Source organism: Charadrius vociferus, unplaced genomic scaffold (assembly GCF_000708025.1).
Source record: "Charadrius vociferus isolate BGI_N301 unplaced genomic scaffold, ASM70802v2 scaffold104, whole genome shotgun sequence".
In the NCBI taxonomy this organism is placed as follows: Eukaryota; Metazoa; Chordata; class Aves; order Charadriiformes; family Charadriidae; genus Charadrius; species Charadrius vociferus.
This window is the reverse complement of record NW_009648255.1, coordinates 634,163-651,584: the sequence shown is the minus strand read 5'-3', so window position 1 is coordinate 651,584 and position 17,422 is coordinate 634,163. Positions and strand designations below refer to the sequence as shown.

Here is a 17,422-nt window from a genome sequence, read left to right as displayed (position 1 = left end):
CTCCCCTGGAGAGAAGCCAGCTTCCCTGGAAGGAGCTCAAGACCACCCAAGCACCACATGCTGAAACTTAATAACCAGCTTTTGCTTTTTGCCCAAACTATGGTGTTTATAAAACTTCTTACATTTAAAAGAGTAGGACTCTGGGATAAAGCAGCACACGGGATCAGTACGGAACAGCCTATGGAACTGACGGGTGATTCTTGACAAAGATTTCCATGCTGCCCATTGTGCCAAGAACAGAGCCCACAAAAACACAAGGAGAGGAAGGGAAAGGCTGGGGGAGAAGCTTGTGGAGAGAGCAAAAGCAGAAAAAGTTGACGTTATTCTGGAGAAATGCATGTAAACATGAACCTGCTTCTGGCCTCCCCCTTGGAAGGGAAGACCAGAAACGTGACTGGTGGGAGATTAAAACTGTGTCTTCCAACCAGCAAAAGAACTGCAATCCAGTGGGATGGAAAGGGGACAAAGTCTGCAAACGGCACCCAACTGGGTGACAGCCCAGAGGGCCGTGCTGCCATCCAGAGGGACCTCGACAGCTCGGAGAAGTGGGCCTACAGGGACCTCATGCAGCTCAGCACAGAGAAGCACAGTCCTGTCCCCGGGGAGGGAGAGCCCCCTGCGCCCGGACACGCTGGGGCGCCCCCAGAAAGCAGCTCCGCAGGGAGACCTGGCAGACACGCGGCCGGCGAGCCAGCAGCCTCCCGCACTGCGTCGGGCACAGCGGGTCGAGGGGCCGTCCTCCTCCTGGCCCCGCACTGTACGGCCGCACCTGCAGTGCCGGGTCCAGCGCCGGGCTCCCCAGTACCGGAGAGACATGGACACACCGGAGCCCAGCACGGGGCCGCAAAGACAACTAAGGTCCTGGAGCATCTGATGCACTGAGAGATCTGGAACTGTTCAGCCAGGAAAGGAGGTGGCTCGGGAGGATCTTGTGAACGCGTACAAATCCCAGCAGGGAGGGTGCAGAGGGGACGGAGCCTGGCTCCTGCCGCCGTGCCCCGGGCAGGACGGGAGGCACGGGGCACAAGCTGACTCACAGGAGGCTCCATCACAACACAGCTTTTTTTGTTGGTAGCAGTGTTTTGGTTTTGGTCTTTTTTTTTTTTTTTTTTTTTTTTTTTTTTTTATTTTTTGGGGTGGTGTGACAGCCGCGGCTTTCCCAGAGAGGCTGTGGAGTCTCCACCCTCGGAGATACTCACCGCCGACCGGACATGGTGCTGCGCAGCCACCTGCAGCCGACGCTGCTCCGAGCGGGGAGTTGGAGCTGATGAGCAACTGCGAAAGACAGCAGCAGGCAGGAGGTGGAAAGACCGCCGGAGGAGGCTAAGTGGGCAGCAGCGAGCGGGCGGTGGTGCCAGCACAGAGGCCAGCACCGCACTGCTCAGAACTGCGGAGCGGCCACCTACACCCAACCCTGCCGGGAGCGCTGCACACGGAGCTGCATCATGCATGGCGTATTCTTCACGGGGGTTCAAAGAAAGCAACTGTGTAGGGTTACAATACAGCTCCACTATCAGTAGGTTTTGTGCAACCAGAAACAACCAGGATCTTCTAGAAAGAAGCAAAGGAAACATTCCAGAGTTAATCCTTTCCTCCCATCTAATTAGAGGCTGCCATACTGAGAAAACATTAATTATCCCAACTCTGCCAACCATTGCATTGCGCTCGCTTCTTTTTTTTTTTTTTTTTTTAAAAAAAAGAAGGGAAAAAAGGCAAACAATTGCAACACATAGCTCCTCTTCCACCACCAACAGCCATTCACCTGCTGCCCAACGGGACACCCTTTCTGTCGGCAGCTCTCCACTAACTCTTCACGTAAAAGCAGCTGCAGCCTAAAGGAGACGCATGTCAGCACTACGCTTCAAACCACGCGGCTTTGGAAACAGCAGTCGAAGCACTGGCCTCTTCCACAGACACGGCCAGCCCGCACACAGGCAACTGCCGCAGCCAGCCTGCGCGCAGCAACGCGCCGGGCACGACACCGCAGCGCACGATGAACGTGCGGCAGTCGCCGATCCTTTTCCATCATGAAAAGTGCCCATGCTTGTCATGCATGCACCACAGGGCTGGAGAGCATTTCTTCAGCATTGCTTAAGAATGACAATGCATATTCAAGAGGAAAGAGAATTCACACATCTCTAGGTTTTGAAAAGAAGTTTGAAAAACAGTCTTACAGCAATGATTAACAACATTTACCAGATTTTGTAACCTCTGCAAAGAAAATCTGATTTAAAATAAGTAACACTAATTAGGTAATATCAATCTATGAACTTATAATGAGGGACAGTTCAAAAGACAGAAAAAAGAGAGAATTTGATAGTTCAGGCAGCATCCCAAATAGGTCTCATGTCAGAGCTATCCCACTTAGGGGAAAATAAGGGTTTATAACGATGTACTTGAAATGAGAAAAAAAATAATGGTTACATTTGGACAAAATATTCCAAAAGCAACTCTGAGAAAATTAGATGCCCTTTTTTTTTAAAAAAAAAAAAAGTGAGGAAATCATGTTATCCTAAAGGCATATTCCTCTAAATTTGAGAATTTTCCATATTAAATAGTATTATTTAATGCTTACTGCTACAGCCAGTTCAGGCTGTCCCGCAAGTGTGTAACAACTGAGTTACAGGTGCAAACCGAATGTGGGACCTGCGGCACTCCCTGCGGTACAGCCGGGGCAGGGGCTGACGCGGGAAGCGTAACTGAGCCCATTCAGCTGGTTACTCCGTGCCAGGTACATGGAGCACAGGCACTGGAGTCGCGCGTGGTACTTTTAGCTGCCACGTACAAAGGACCAAGAAAGACTAAACCCCAGATTTCAGGAAGTGACGGCATGCGGGAAGCTCTCTAGTTTACAGGAATGCTGTATAGATAATTTTTCTCAGAGGCGCCTCTCGGGCACGGTGGCCGTGGGGAAGGAAGTCTCTGCAAGCGGCGTGTCTCAATGCGGATGCGGAGGGACGGCTGCTCCCACGTGTGTACCGACACACATGTCCGCTCGGCGTTTGGCAGAGGCTTCCACGGGGAGGTACGCTCCCCAACCACTGCGTCGTGTGTCTTCCATGGAAGACAAATGCATAGGAGAGGGCAGGGACAGGACAGAATCCTGGGGACAAAAGAAGCTGCTCCACCAGCAGCGGGAGGCAGGCTGCACCACAGCTTGCCCGGGGCCAGGACACTGCTGTTCAGACACACGAGAGAAAAGTCATGCTGGAATTGAGAGGGAAGTTCAAGGAGGAACCTGAAAACCAAGAAGGGTTTTTTTTACTAGATACTGAAGCAGACGAGAAGCTCCATGAGCAGAGGGCAGTGGTTCCTGTTTCTGGGTATGACTAACCAGACAAGCACCGTAAGCCACAGCTGAAGTTATACCCCAGTTCTTATTTTTCAGCCTCTCCGCCATCAGCCATGGCAGCGTTCCTGTGTCACAGGGAACGAGCACACGCTGTCTGCACGCCCCTCCGCCACCGCTCTCCAGGGAAGGGAGGGGGAGGGCAGCCGGAGGGCGCAAAGCCCCACCGAGGGCCATTTTCACCCCCTCCCCAGCCACCCGCGCTGAAGCAGTTCCCGGTCTGAAGCAGCCGACACGTGCCAGCTGGCTGAGTCAGACACCCTGCAGCCCCCAGCCCACCCCAGGCAGCACCAGCGCCGCCAGGCTGCGGGGCCGTGCCACCTCCCAGGATGGAGATCCACAGCCGCCACGAGCAACCTGCACCCACGTTTGACCACCCGCACAGTTAAAAAGTGTTTTCTTGCGCTCAGATGTAATTTCCTGAGTCTCAGTTTGTGCCCACTGCCTCCTGCCCGCTCAGTGGCCACCAGGGAGAAGACAGCCGGGCTCCCCCTGCCAGGGAGCCGCGGGGACTGTGGAGCCCCTGATCCTGCCCCGGCCCAGGCTGAGCCACCTCAGCTCTCCCGGCCCCTCCGCAGGCGAGAGACGCTAGACGCGGTACGCGATTACAGCCGAGCACGAGCGGCCGTGGTCCTGCAGTGCGCCCCAGTCTCTGACTAACACAACCCTGGCGCTGCTGCCGGCAGCGTGGCGTCTCTCGGCAGCACTGGCACAGCGTTGTTCCAAGGACGGGGATGTGACAGCTAGGAAAACGCAAAAAATAAGACAGTGTGCAAAGCACAAGAGAGTAATAGGCACATACTCGCTCGCTGTAGGTACGAATTCCAACAGGAATATCAAGTTATTCCACTATGCATTAACATTATATTAACATACACTTTTAGCAAAAGGGAGACGGACAATTTTCAACGGAGGCCTCCGGGGAAGGAAAAGGAGGTAGTGTCCTAGTTATTGGGATTGGGCTGTCTTTCAGTGAGCAAGGAGAAGCAGTACAGAAGATAAATAGATGCAAGCAGGGGAGAACAGAACATTACGGCTCGCCCAGGTGACGCAGTACAGGAGCGGACTGAAACAAAGCCGAGCGCCGGACACAGGCTCCACTTCGCTTACAGAGACTTTACGCACATGTACACGTCCACCAATGCTTTTTTTCCCCTAGACCTTCACAATTAACTCAGTGATTTGGTTCTGATGGGCACAGAGAAGAACATAACTGCAGCCAGCCAACAGCAAATGTAATAAACTGCCTCACATTTCTAGTGTTCGCATTAACTCTGCCACTCACCAAACTTTACGGTGACGAATGCAGACTGACTGGCAAGAGGCCACACATCACGAAGTCATGTGCTCAAATAAAAAATCACTTAAAAACTCTGCAGCCCTATGACCTAGAATACCTAGTCTAGTTCACAAAGGGAGTTTTCTAATTTTTAAAAAGTTGTAAATAAGATGAAGAAAGAGCAATTAGATTTGAGGATACAGAATTTCTTTAAACGGTGAGGCAACTTAAAGCCTTAGTCATTAGAAAAACTATACAGTCATTCCCTACCCATATGACACTGAAGTCTGCCATGCAGCCTATTATTTAATTTCTCATCTGAGGTTGTATCAGTCATGCATATAAACCAGTCTATCAACATCAGCAGTAAAAGATTACCTCATCTGTGAAACAGAATGTACTTAACTTCTATTTAATGCAGTTGACAGCCTTTAGGGGAAGGACAGGGTTAAAAAAAACAACCAACCAAGTGCATAAACTACAAGAAGTAAAAAGTATTCTGGTTGAAAAAGCTCCTTGAATAAAGGAGCAGCTTCTACTGCATCTTCAAAACCATCCAAGCGGAATATATTTATATGGAGACAGCCAGTTAAGATGAAATTGGTCAGAAGAAAAGCGTCTGGAGAACTGGACAAGGAGTGGAAAACCAACCTTGCTCAGCACAGAAACACCACCTTAAAAAAGTAAAAAAGCCACTATCAGAGCTCATAGTCAGTGAACAATCATAAAATATCTTAAAATACTCTTGAAAGAGAAGGCAGTCTTCATCTCCCATTCCAAGAGAACACACAGAAAAGGGTGAATTCTCCATACGGGATAACTTTCCTCCTGCTCCTCGTGTCTGCAATTATAGTGGTCTTCATGAGAAGAACTGAAGCTCGTGGAGTAAAGGGATATGCCAGATTTGGCTCACGTGAGCCTTGCTCACCCACCCACCCATGTAAATAACGAAGGCACACTCCTCCGAGCGCTCTGTCTGTCACAGTCCCCCTCAGCCTGACAGACTTGGGTAGGAAACCACGGAATCCCCTTCGGACGGGTGAGTCGAAGCAGGATCACCTCTGTGTCCCAAACCGTTGCTGTCACAGGAGGAGCTCTGTGCAGCATCGCGCCCGCACTTCTCTGCTGCTCTGCACAAACCTGTTTGTTTAAGACTTTAAAGCTTCAAACTACAGCAGCATAAGGGAAAGTCTTTAGCACATAATTAGGGCAGCCGTGGTAGGTGTTGTCTCCAACCTGCACCCCATGCACACACCAAGGCCTCTGCTGAGCTCGGCTGCGCCAGCAAGGCACAGAACGCTGCTCGTGGAGTTTACCTGCCACGGCTTACGCTCGTGGAGAGTTTGCTGCTTTGTTTTTCCAATCCGTATGTTGTTGGGATATTTTTGGAACACGGTTTAACATTAAAACCATCAGGAATAAGATGACACAGGCATCCAATCAGAGGCTTGATCCTAATTGGTCTGGAGGAACAAGGAGGAAGCTCCCAGCGCGGCTTCCAGGTGACCTGGATTTCCCCAGGCAATTACAGTGCGGTCACATCTTGGCTGGCCGGGAGGACGCGAGTGGCAGGGATCCCTCCCCGCCAGTACTCGGGGCAGGAATCACCCAGCCCATATGGGCTTTGCTAAAAGTAAGCAGTGCTGGTGTGAAAAGCATAAGAGACTGGGATGCTGCTGGTGCTGCTGCCGTCACCCACGCAGCGCCTGCCCGTGCCGCGTCTGGAAGGGACAGAGCCCACGAACGAGCAGCCAGGCTGCTTCAGCGCGCACGGGCTCTGACAGACCGGGGCGACCGGCGGCCTGCACCCGAGCGGAGGAGCTGCAGGACAGCGCGGGGCAGCGCTGGCACTACCACACCCCGAGAGGCGCAGGGACCCCCAGAGACCGGGGACTGGGGCGCGCTCCCCGGGGTGGCAAGCAGCACGCCTGTCCAGGGAGAGCCTCCTGCCCCATGGGTTAGCCAGGGCTGCTCCAAGCGACTGCAGTCCAACCTCGGCAGGAGTTTTCTGCCATAAAACGACAGGCTAAATCCCAACTCAGACTCACAGCCCGCTGGGTTCAAGTAACGGGACCCAAGAAACGAGACACTACCCACGCGGAGGAAGGAAACTGAATTGTGATCCACACTCAACAGGGGCTTCCGGGTCTCAAGGATGAGGTGGATGGCCCCTCTGTGCTGACAGGGAAGCACGGGATGCAGACGGGAACGCCAGCAGGGCAAGGCAGAGGGCAGAGATCCCCTGCAGCAAAGGAGCTTTCTCACCAGTGTCAGAAAACACCCACCAGCTTTCTGATGCAAAACCGGAGACAGCACCTTTGGAGAGTGTAGGGGCTGTCTGTACATTCCCAGATATTACCCGGTGTTGGATTTGTACGCTCTCTTAGAGACAACATCCACCTAAGAGGATGGATGCAGAGGTGGAAAAAGGAAAGAGCCTTTTTTGACAGGATTTAGAGCAGCCAGAGTAACTGACAGTACCTGCAAAGTCCGTTTAGCGCAGATCTGACCCCCAGGTCTGTGGAACCCGGCAGTGTTTCCCAGGGTTGCAGCATGGGGACACGGGAGTCAGCAGTGGCACTGCCTCGAATCCCGAGGAACACAACGCACCCTGGGCTGAGGATCCGGAAGCGTGCTTGCCCGAAGAGCCTGAGAGCAGGGAGCTTGCCAGGGACCAGGACCAGGAATTAAGCAAACTTAAAAGGAACTCTGAAAAGCAGGGAAACAAGCATCTTATTTGCCTAAGAAGACAGATATGCATCTTTTCATAAAATCATATATTCTTTTGATCTCGGTGCCTCCTGGGCAAAATAAGGATAGCTGCAAATTATGAACAACAGCAAAAAAGCAACAGGTTACTGCTTCTCAGACCAAGAGAAAACAAAACAGCTAAAATACACCGACGATCTCATTTCGGACCGCAGTTATTATCAGAGCAAACAATGCCACACAAGAAGCCAAACTGATAAAAAGCTTAAAGTATCAGAATTAAAATTTTTACTGACACTTTAGAATGTAATGATTTGCTTTAGTGCCATCTAGTGACAATTCCCCGCAGTTCCGAACAGTGATAATCACATAAAACAAGTTTAGATCTGTGAAAGCGCTTCTGTAATTTTATCATCGATTCATTCCCAAACGAGAGGCGGTCAGGTCTAGTGTAAGTGCTGAAATCTGAACTGCTTTGCTAGTTTTCCTATCAAAACTTGTAAGCAGAAAGTGAAACAGGGAAAAAATAATGCATTTGCGTACTGCAAGGGTAAAGCAACAGTCTGGAATGTAGTCTTACAAATCAGTATTGTCAAAATTTCTTTGAACAATGTCAAAACACTATAATGCCATCACAGCATAAATTAGATTCTGCAGTTTTCCAGTCTCCCCTGCAGGCTGGCTTCTGAAGCACTTCATTCAAAACCATGAGAAAGGAAGAGGAGCTTACAGTTTCCACCCCAGTTTGCTGGATACTTTATAAAGTTGTACACACATCTCTCATAATTATATACAAAACTTTTTTATTTCAAGAAATGAGAGATGATAAACTTTAAAAATTCCACTCTCAGGCATCCGTCACTGAAATGCCCAAGATCACAAATAAAGAAACATGACGTCCAAGCAAGAGATGCTAAAGGGGCTCCAGGAGAGCTGGGCAGGGACTTTTTACACGGGCATGTACCGATAGGACAAGGGGAATGGCTTCAAACTGGAAGAAGGCAGATTTAGTTGAGAGATTACAAAGAAATTTTTCACTCTGAGGGCGGTGATCCCCTGGGGCAGGTTGCCCCGAGGAGCTGTGGCTGCCCCATCCCTGGAGGTGTTCAAGGCCAGGTTGGACGGGGCTTGGAGCAACCTGGGCTGGGGGGAGGTGGCCCTGCCCAGGGCAGGGGGTGGCACTCGATGGGATTTAAGGTCCCTTCCAATGCAAACTGTTCTGTAATTCTATGATTCTATGCTGGAGTAAGGTCAAGGGCCTTCACCAAGGAGTCAGAAACCAGCTGTAGCGGCAGATCACCACAGAGGCATGAAGCCATCAGAGCAGCACGTTCTGGCAGTTAGGAGACAAACCTCACCTACTGCAGGAAGTAGCGCGGTACGTTTGCAATACTCGTAGGCTAACCTATTTTTAAAGCTCAGAAGGGTGGTGTATAAATACCCACCTGGGGACTATCAAACCCAGTACCAGTTTAAGAAAAGAACATCCTTGGCCAGGCTGTCAGAGGCTCACTACTCACAGCCCAGGCTTTTGCAAAGGTTTAGTCCAAATTTTTTTGAAAGAAATCAAAGTAAGGAAGACAAGTTTCAAAGAGTTGAAATCCAACATTTTTACAGAAGTTAACAAACTCGAATTGAAGTTTGCTGGGACAAAAAAAAAAAAAGCAAGATCATGCAGCTAAGGACAATAAAAAAGCCGGCTACACGCTGCCACGATCCCTGTGAAGCACCGAGGCACAGAGAGCGCGTTAGAGCGGATCCCAGCACAGCCGCTCGCCACCTACCTGGTGCAGACGTAAGGAGGACCTGAGGAAGTGTTAGATGAGGTGTTTCAGTGGCAACAAGGAACCCAACCACCACGAAACAAGCTTTTCTTAAACATCATCGGTAAAACAGCGCTCGGTATTTGTCAACGGGATTCAGGAAGACTATCTGAACTGGAGCAGATGCAGAGAAGGGCTGGTATCTTCAAGTCTTACTGAATTACGAGCAGGGTTCGGGCGGGCTTCATCACAGTAAGTGAAGTGTCAATAGAGTAAGAAACGCAGGCAGAGGGCTAAGCATCAAAGATGGAGGTGGATTCTTTAAATAAAAGGCACTAGTAAGAAAATACACGAGTCAGAAAGCGGCCACAGAGACACTGAGGCTGGAAATTAGAATAATGTTGCTAAATATTACAGCACTAAGGCTCCAGCACGGCTTTGTCAGTGAGGTGGAGAAAGGGAAATAGATTTAGCAGTGAAACTGATGGGCTTACAAAAACTAAGGTAGCCGGATGTCCGGCAAGGATGCAGCGTATGCACAGCTGTACGTGCAGATGTGGCAGTGAAGGCCTCGGCAGCAGAACAGCTGTGCAGTGCCCAGAGATCAACCCTTCCACTGGGAATTCCAGAGGATGCTCACTTCACAAAGCTCCTCTCCACGCTGGGGAGAGGAAGGTGGGGTCTTTTGTTTCACTTTGGTTTTAATTCCAATGTATTTTCCCCAGACTGTAACGCTGGCACAGCCCATGCCGCATCCTGGATCTCCGGCTGCCAGCGGGACTCCTGAGACGCATTCCAGCTGAAAACCTACAGCAACGCAAATGATGGGGTACAATTTGTCCTATGGAAAACTGCCAGGTAAAATAATGTTGGAAATGTAAGTGATTGAGAAGTGTTTAGTGTATTACTGTGGGCTCCTACCAACATTTTAAAGAAGTCATTCACTTCAGAAAAGGCTCTCTAAAGGCAGCTCCAAGTGTTGCCCCCGTGGGCGTCAGCCTCGGGGGGAGCCTTGGTCTGCCTCACCAGCCAAGTTCAGAGCATAAACAATAAGAAGTAAAATGTGTTATAGTTTTATGAGAGCATTTATAAGGCTGAAGCTTTTTCACAAACATTTACACATGAAATCTTAAAATCCCCTGAGGCTGTGATTTTTAAACACACTTAAGTAAGCGAAGTCTTAAATCAGTGTTTAAATAGGTCCAGAGTCTCTCCAGTGTCCCGTCTCTCGATAAACAGATCACCTCAGCTCACCAGGTGTGTTCTGTCAAGACAGCCAAGAGCTGACACCCTGTCACTCTGATGACTGGTTCGTTCCCAACACGCCGGTGTGCAGCTGTATTTACCCCCACCGCACCCCAGACCAGCGCCGCGCACCGCAGAGCTCAGCCCACAACGTGGGCAGCGCCAGCGCCGCTTGGATGGCAGCCGGACTGAGGGAACTCAGATCCTTCTCACATGTCACTAACCAGATTCACTGGTTCTCTCTACAGAGAATTTCCAGGCTATTTACCTTCTTCAAATACTGCAAAAATCTTTACTTGCAGCCGCTCCAGCGGCGCTGCTGCCCACGGCCGTGCCACGCCGCCGGCGGGGCTCCCCGCGGGGCGGCCGCGAGGGCAGGCAGGGAGCGCACGGGCGGTGCGGGAGCCTCGGGGATACACGCGCACTCACCCACCGCGTTACCTTCCTATCAAACTATTTGCAGAAACACATCTACGTTTCCGCGGGAAGCACAGACGTCGTGCTCAGAGGCCGGCAAGCCACAGGCACGTTTGTTTTGACACGTGCAAGACTTCGGAGCACTGTCTGAAACTCAGGTTTTCCAGAGTGGTTAATCCCAGCAGCCTCCAGGATTGCCCAGAGACAGGACATTTTCTAGAGGACAGTTCTAAAACGGTCCCATTTGTAAAACAGTAGGAACATACTTCAAACTTGTTGTTTTCCCTCATTCCCACAGACGATCCCCTGAGCCAAGAGAACAGCACCTCGCCCAACTCCACAGCAGGCGTACCCGGGAACGCCACGCACAACGAATTCACCACCATCGTCTTGCCTGTGCTTTACCTCATCATCTTCCTGGCAAGCATCTTGCTGAACGGCCTCGCAGTGTGGATTTTTTTCCACATCAGAAACAAAACGAGTTTTATATTTTACCTCAAAAACATCGTGGTTGCAGACCTTCTCATGACACTGACGTTCCCATTCAAGATAATCCAGGACTCGCAGCTGGGCCCGTGGCACTTCAACTCTTTCCTGTGCCGGTACACCACCGTTCTGTTTTACGCAAACATGTACACCACGATTGTGTTCCTCGGACTCATCAGCATCGACCGCTACCTGAAAGTCGTGAAGCCTTTTGGAGACTCCAGGATGTACAGCATCACCTTCACCAAGATCTTATCTGCCTGTGTTTGGGTTGTGATGGCGTTCCTCGCGTTACCGAACCTGATTCTTACCAACGGCTACCCGACAAAGAAAAACATCGACGACTGCATCAAGCTGAAGTCTCCCTTGGGCGTCAAGTGGCACACCGCCGTCATTTACATCAACACCTGCATGTTCGTAGTGGTGCTGATAGTACTGATAGGATGTTATATTGCGATATCCAGGTACATTTATAAATCGAGCAAACAATTTATTAGCTCATCAAGCAGAAAGCGAAAGCACAATCAAAGTATAAGGGTTGTAGTGGCTGTATTTTTCACTTGCTTTCTGCCATACCATTTGTGCAGAATACCCTTTACTTTTAGCCATCTAGATAAAATTTTAGACGACTCTGCACATAAAATCTTGTATTACTGTAAGGAAATGACACTGTTCCTGTCCGCGTGTAATGTCTGTCTGGATCCAATAATTTACTTTTTCATGTGTAGATCATTCTCACGAAGGCTGTTCAGAAAATCAAACATGCGAACCAGGAGTGAGAGTATTAGATCACTTCAGAGCGTGAGAAGATCAGAAGTGCGCATATACCATGAATACACTGATGTCTGAAGTCACCTGCACAGAGACTTTTGCTAATTTGTGAGAATGTTTGTATATCGTGTAAATAAAATGTATCTTTGAGTATTGGACCATGGAAGTTCATTAAGGAATGTGCAGACATGTACAGCTTTTCTGTTCCAGCTCACTAACATCCATCTCAACATCCAAAAGCTTAAGTCCACACAGAGGTCAGGTTCACTTCAGAGGGGGTTTGGGGGTTGTTTTGGTTGGTGAGCTGGTTTTGTAAAGGCCAACAGAAGCTAAGGACGCCTCAAGCTCGGAAAGCAACCTGGAGCTCCAGGAGACTCCAGCCGAGATGGACAAGCTCTGGCCTCGGAGCAGGATCCAACGAGACGAGCCAACACGCTCGGGGTCCGGCGGACGGCCACGGCAGGTGAAGGAGAGGGGAGGAGGCGGCACCCACTCTTGCGGAGACCCCTCGGCGCGCCCGTGGGCAGGCGGCTGCCGGGACAGGGCAGCTGTGGGGCTCAGTCTCCAGAAACAGCGCTTTGCTGCCGGCCGACAGCATCTCGGCTTTTCCTCTCGGGCATTCATGGTGCTGGCAGCCCCGTCTCGTCCACAGATCACTCCTACCAAAGTGCTTCACACCCCTTCCAGAGTATCAAACATAAAAGATTCAAACAAAACCCTAGTTTGAGTCTCTTCTCTTAAAAAAAAAAAAAACCAACAACAACAAAACCAAAAACACACACACACACAAAAAAAACCCCAACACCGAAACCAAAGAAAAGACTTTTAAAATGGCCTTTAATTCCCATTAATCTCATCACAAGTGAGGACACAACAAAAAACGTCCCTTGGCAGACTGGCATGTGACAAGACTGAGCAATCAACATCAAACCAGAAGTTCCACTTCCCGGCACGTTCTGTGCCCGCTTAGCGCAACAGGAGCGTGACTTAAAGAATTAGGAATTTTTTGTTCAAAATTATTTATAACTTCAGCTGCCTTCAGCTCTTGGAAACAACAATTGTGTGCGATAAGCAGGTGAAATCATTTCTGGAGAGCAGTTCAGGCAACACCTTCAGGGTGTTACTGTACACTGTGGTACACACAACCAGGGCAGAGGAAACGTTAAAGGAGAGCATCCAAAATCAAGGCAAGAAGAAAGGAATAATAAGAGACCAACACGGCAGCTGCTGCATGAGAAAGTGTTGACTAACAACCACATTATTTACAAGAAGAAACCAAGTCCTGGAGCGTTCCCTGCAGAGCTAACACTGACCGGGACACCTCGAGATGTTTCAGTGAGATGCTGGCAGGCTCCGCACCACGCGGGCAGTCGACAGCACTCTGGATCTGTTTGCACCAAGGGCAGAAGAAACCAAACCCACTTCTCACGACCGCTTGTGCAAACACTCCCGGGCGGGTTTTGCACCAGCTCGTTCTGGTGGAGCGGGGCAGGCGGCCGAGCGGGCCGGGCACCCACACCAACAGGGCGGCGAGAGCCACAGCGGGGTCCCAGGCTGCTCCAGCTGCTTCTCCACCTGGGAGGTGGTGTGGGGACCTCTCAGGGTACAGCAGAGGCAGGAAGACAAGTTCCTCCTCCGTTGACAGTGGCCATCTCCCACCGAGTGGCACAGGCACGTGCCCGGGCGGTCCCCGGGCCAACACCCCCTCCCGCGCCCCACAGCCTCCCCGACATCCTGAGCGCACCCGCAGAGAGCTGCGGGGAGGACACGTTTGGCCGCTCGAGGCTACAAAGATGAGTTTGTGTTCAACCCTGAGAACGGAACAATGTTTACGTGAATCGTTTTGTCCTGTACTTCAGCGTGGATTAAATCAGATTTGTTTGGAGTAAAAGCTGCTCTAAAATAAATAGCCAACTCAAAAAATGCAGATTGTAAGGAGCTGACGTGTGTTTTGAGCAATTAATTTTTATACGTATCTTATGCAATGTAGTGCAACTGAAGAAACAGAAGATGGCAACAGCCCGTTATCAAGTGCCTTGTTCATATAAGGGCTTTCCTTTGAACACAGAAAAAAATGGTTTGACAAGAAAATCATGAAAATGCAGCATTCAAATAACAAGATAAAATACTGCATGAGAACACCTTTGATGAAGTTTTCTACTGAAACAAGGGTTTCTTTTTTTCTTTTTTTTTTTTTAAAAAAGACTGCTAATTTAGTTTTAGATTCTGTTTTATGCATAATTAAAAAGTTGAAGTGTAAGTATTATACTGTTTAGAATAATGCAATTATTATAAAGCTACATACATTGTTCAGGGGAGATCATTTCTGGAAAGGAAGACAGGATAATTTGGATATTTATCCTACTTTAAATAAAAATATTTTAAATGGCTAAAATACCACAGAATAAACCATGTCTTCCAATCAGCTCTGTAGAAAACTATGTTCACACACAACCTCAAAGACTTGTTCTGGGATCAAATTTGCCATTTTGATCTTACGGGTCTATGCTCATATAACATCATTTTAAGAGAACCATTTTGGGGACTGGGTTGCATAGTTTAAATTCTCATGAGCACCAAACGAAATGGAACAGCGGACTGGGTTGGTTCTGTGAGATGGTAATATTTAGGACTGGAAGATAAGTTATGTACACACAGACATTAACAACCAAAGGCTCTCTTACTAAGTCTTATATGGTTAGAGAAAACCAAGACCGAGTGCTTCTGGTCTGCCTTTTACGATGCAAGTAACAGTAAATCACGGAAGGGTTTATGGCTTGTTAAATCGTGCTCAGTAATTGCTGTGTTAAATGCGTACACACCCCACCACCCCCGGTCTCTGCTTCGCAGCTCTTCCCCTTCGCAACGCCCACGGGAACAGGCAGGTACGCACAGCTTGCCGCTCCCACGGAGGGAGACTGCCACACAAAATCATCAGTCATTTACGCGGCCGCAGCTTTTGCCGCCCCGCTTTGTGCCCTCCCCTCCCCGTGCACATTACCCGCCACCAGGCTAACGCGGGCGGCTCGTGCTACTGCACGGTCCCTCACCCGCTCCGTGGGCTCAGCAGGCAAGATAGAAGGCTATCATCGTATTTTTACTTTCCTATAGCCTTCTCCAGTATTCTATATACTATAGATATTTCTACCTATAATGTATGTACACATACACACTATTGGATTCATCATATATATGCAGAGCAAGAAAGCTTGAACCCCGCAGAATCGCAACCGTTTTCCAGGTGGATGGCGGACTTCGGGCTCTGCTGGAGTTGGGTAGGAAGAGCTACTTCAGTGGAAGCATCCCCGTTCGTCCCTAACGAGGGGCACAAAGGAGAGGTGAGGAGACGGCAGACCAGGCGCGCAGGACTCAGGATCCTCCCTCGCACACCGGCGGAGCCTGCACACCGAATGCTGAAGCTCAGTGGCGGCTGAAAACATGACCAGCCAAACACCTGCATCTCTTCCAGCATGCTGCACGCTCTCCTTACAGGATGCACATGCACACGTACTACACCTTCTCACTACCCACCTCTTTTTTAACTGAAGCTTGCATTTATGTAGGATTTCCTCCTAGGAGAAACAGTACTGCTGGTCCCAAGTAAGGCTCCTACACCAAGAAATCTATTACCCAAAGCAACTGCACACAGCGCGATGCCCTTCAGAGCACGGCCTGAAGATACCATTTCCAGGGGACCAGAGGGATAAAGCCACCAGTAGTTTCTGGAAAGCGTGGTCCTACAAGGGACCAGTGAGGCATCTGTATGAAATCCTGCACTGGGAAGGGAAAAGGCAGCCGCTCCCCCCGCACGCAGAGCAGCCAGGGCAAGTCTCTGCTCCGAAGCCTGACAGCTTGGATGCATACAACAGTTCACTGCAAAATCAGCCCCAAAATACATTTACTTTATCTTGACAGGATGTATCTGTGATAATCCTTTATCACTGGTTTAAACACGCACTTACATATACAGCAATTCTTTGAAGATGCTGTTTGTGAAATATTTTCCCAGGGCCAAAAATGAATTATAAAACAATATCCTAATCCCCAAATACCGGATAACTATATTTAATTTGTGTGGATTTGTCATGGAATTTTGGTCCTTAGAAGTTCTTCTTGAAAGCAAAAAGGTACAAGAAAGTTCACAGGAAAAGTCTCAGGCCCTGATCTATCACTGTCGTTTCAGAGAACCACACCAGGACAGAAGCACATGTAAATTTTGCTTGTGCAGTGTGAGACTCCCATTTTCCATATGGAAACATGGTTTTCCAGGTGGAGGCACGACAGCAGATCAGACCCAAGAATGCAAGGAGCACACAACTCATGAACTTTTTTTTTTTTTTTCATTTAGGAAACTTTGCATTACACTGTAATAGAGCAGCCCAGCCAGAAGTCTCCACGCCGTGGGGTTACTGTGGAAGAAATATTATGTGAACACATAGATAGAGACAGCTCCAGAGCACGACTGCGCAAGACTTCTGTCACCACACATACTACGCCCTTTACTTCCGAGGTTTCTCTAGCAGTAACCTTTACTGTGGCTTTCCATCAGTGCAGCTTCCCAGGCATCTTACAAAAGGAAACTAAAACCTCGGAAGTTCTAAAAATGTATCTTTGTATTGACGCACATCAGAATCTCATTAATTAAGTAATCATAATTGCGCAACTAGCAGAACAGCAACTGGGCTTATTCAAACGTGCATCAGCCCCACTCCCCAGCACCGGACCCTGTGCCACCCTGTAAGGCAAAGCCTTTGCGATCTGAGCCACAGCGGTGCCATCGGAATTCGGCCGAAGACCCGATGACTGAGGTTCAGACAGAGCCCTGTACGGCCTCGGAAGGCCATTCAGCCACGATGCACAGACATCCCCCCACCAGCAAAACACAACTAGGCAGAAAGTATTTGCCAACAGCTTTGATAGGGTAAAAAACAAAATCCAGAAGTCCTGCAATACTTCTGTAATTAGAATGCCTTCTAGTGAGATTATTCTATGAAAATATTCATCTTGTTCATCCTGCTTTGACGAATTCACAGAGTTTGGTCACAGACACAATACAATCTATGTGCTTTCACATTTAGTAGGGTTGGAAGCACTGACTGCTTCATGAGAAGGTTTGCATAACAGGGCACAGACCTATAAGAAGGTCAGTGGTCCGAGATGTTGGCTTATAGATGGCAACAGTTTGGTGGCATAAGATCCTTCATTTAGGAAAAAAACAAGTCTGAACCCATCAGCCCCATTCCCGTTATCAAAGGCTTTAGAGCTGCCGTCCCAACTTGCACTTCTGTCATCAGACACATGAAGAACCAAATCACCACCGCCACCAGCCCTTTCAGTCACCAGATATGCTCTGATACACCATCGGCTTTCTCCCGTGTCTGTCTATGAATATGTATTTTCCAG

General features: G+C 49.2%; 2 protein-coding genes across 4 annotated transcripts in view; one reads left to right on the top strand and one right to left on the bottom strand.

The window, feature by feature from the left end:
- Positions 1–17,422, bottom strand: part of MED12L (mediator complex subunit 12-like) — a 138,738-nt gene that overhangs the window by 66,673 nt on the left and 54,643 nt on the right.
- Positions 9,925–12,167, top strand: LOC104285881 (G-protein coupled receptor 87-like). Of its 3 annotated transcripts, none has more exons than XM_009884388.1 (2): positions 9,925–9,958; positions 11,079–12,167. In XM_009884388.1, the coding sequence occupies exons 1-2, from the start codon at positions 9,925–9,927 to the stop codon at positions 12,095–12,097; spliced, it is 1,053 nt and encodes a 350-aa protein (XP_009882690.1). In that variant the 3' UTR covers positions 12,098–12,167. The 3 variants fall into 3 exon arrangements, with proteins under 3 accessions (XP_009882690.1, XP_009882689.1, XP_009882687.1); XM_009884387.1 differs by having other exon boundaries at positions 11,061–12,167; XM_009884385.1 differs by having other exon boundaries at positions 9,925–9,963; positions 11,063–12,167.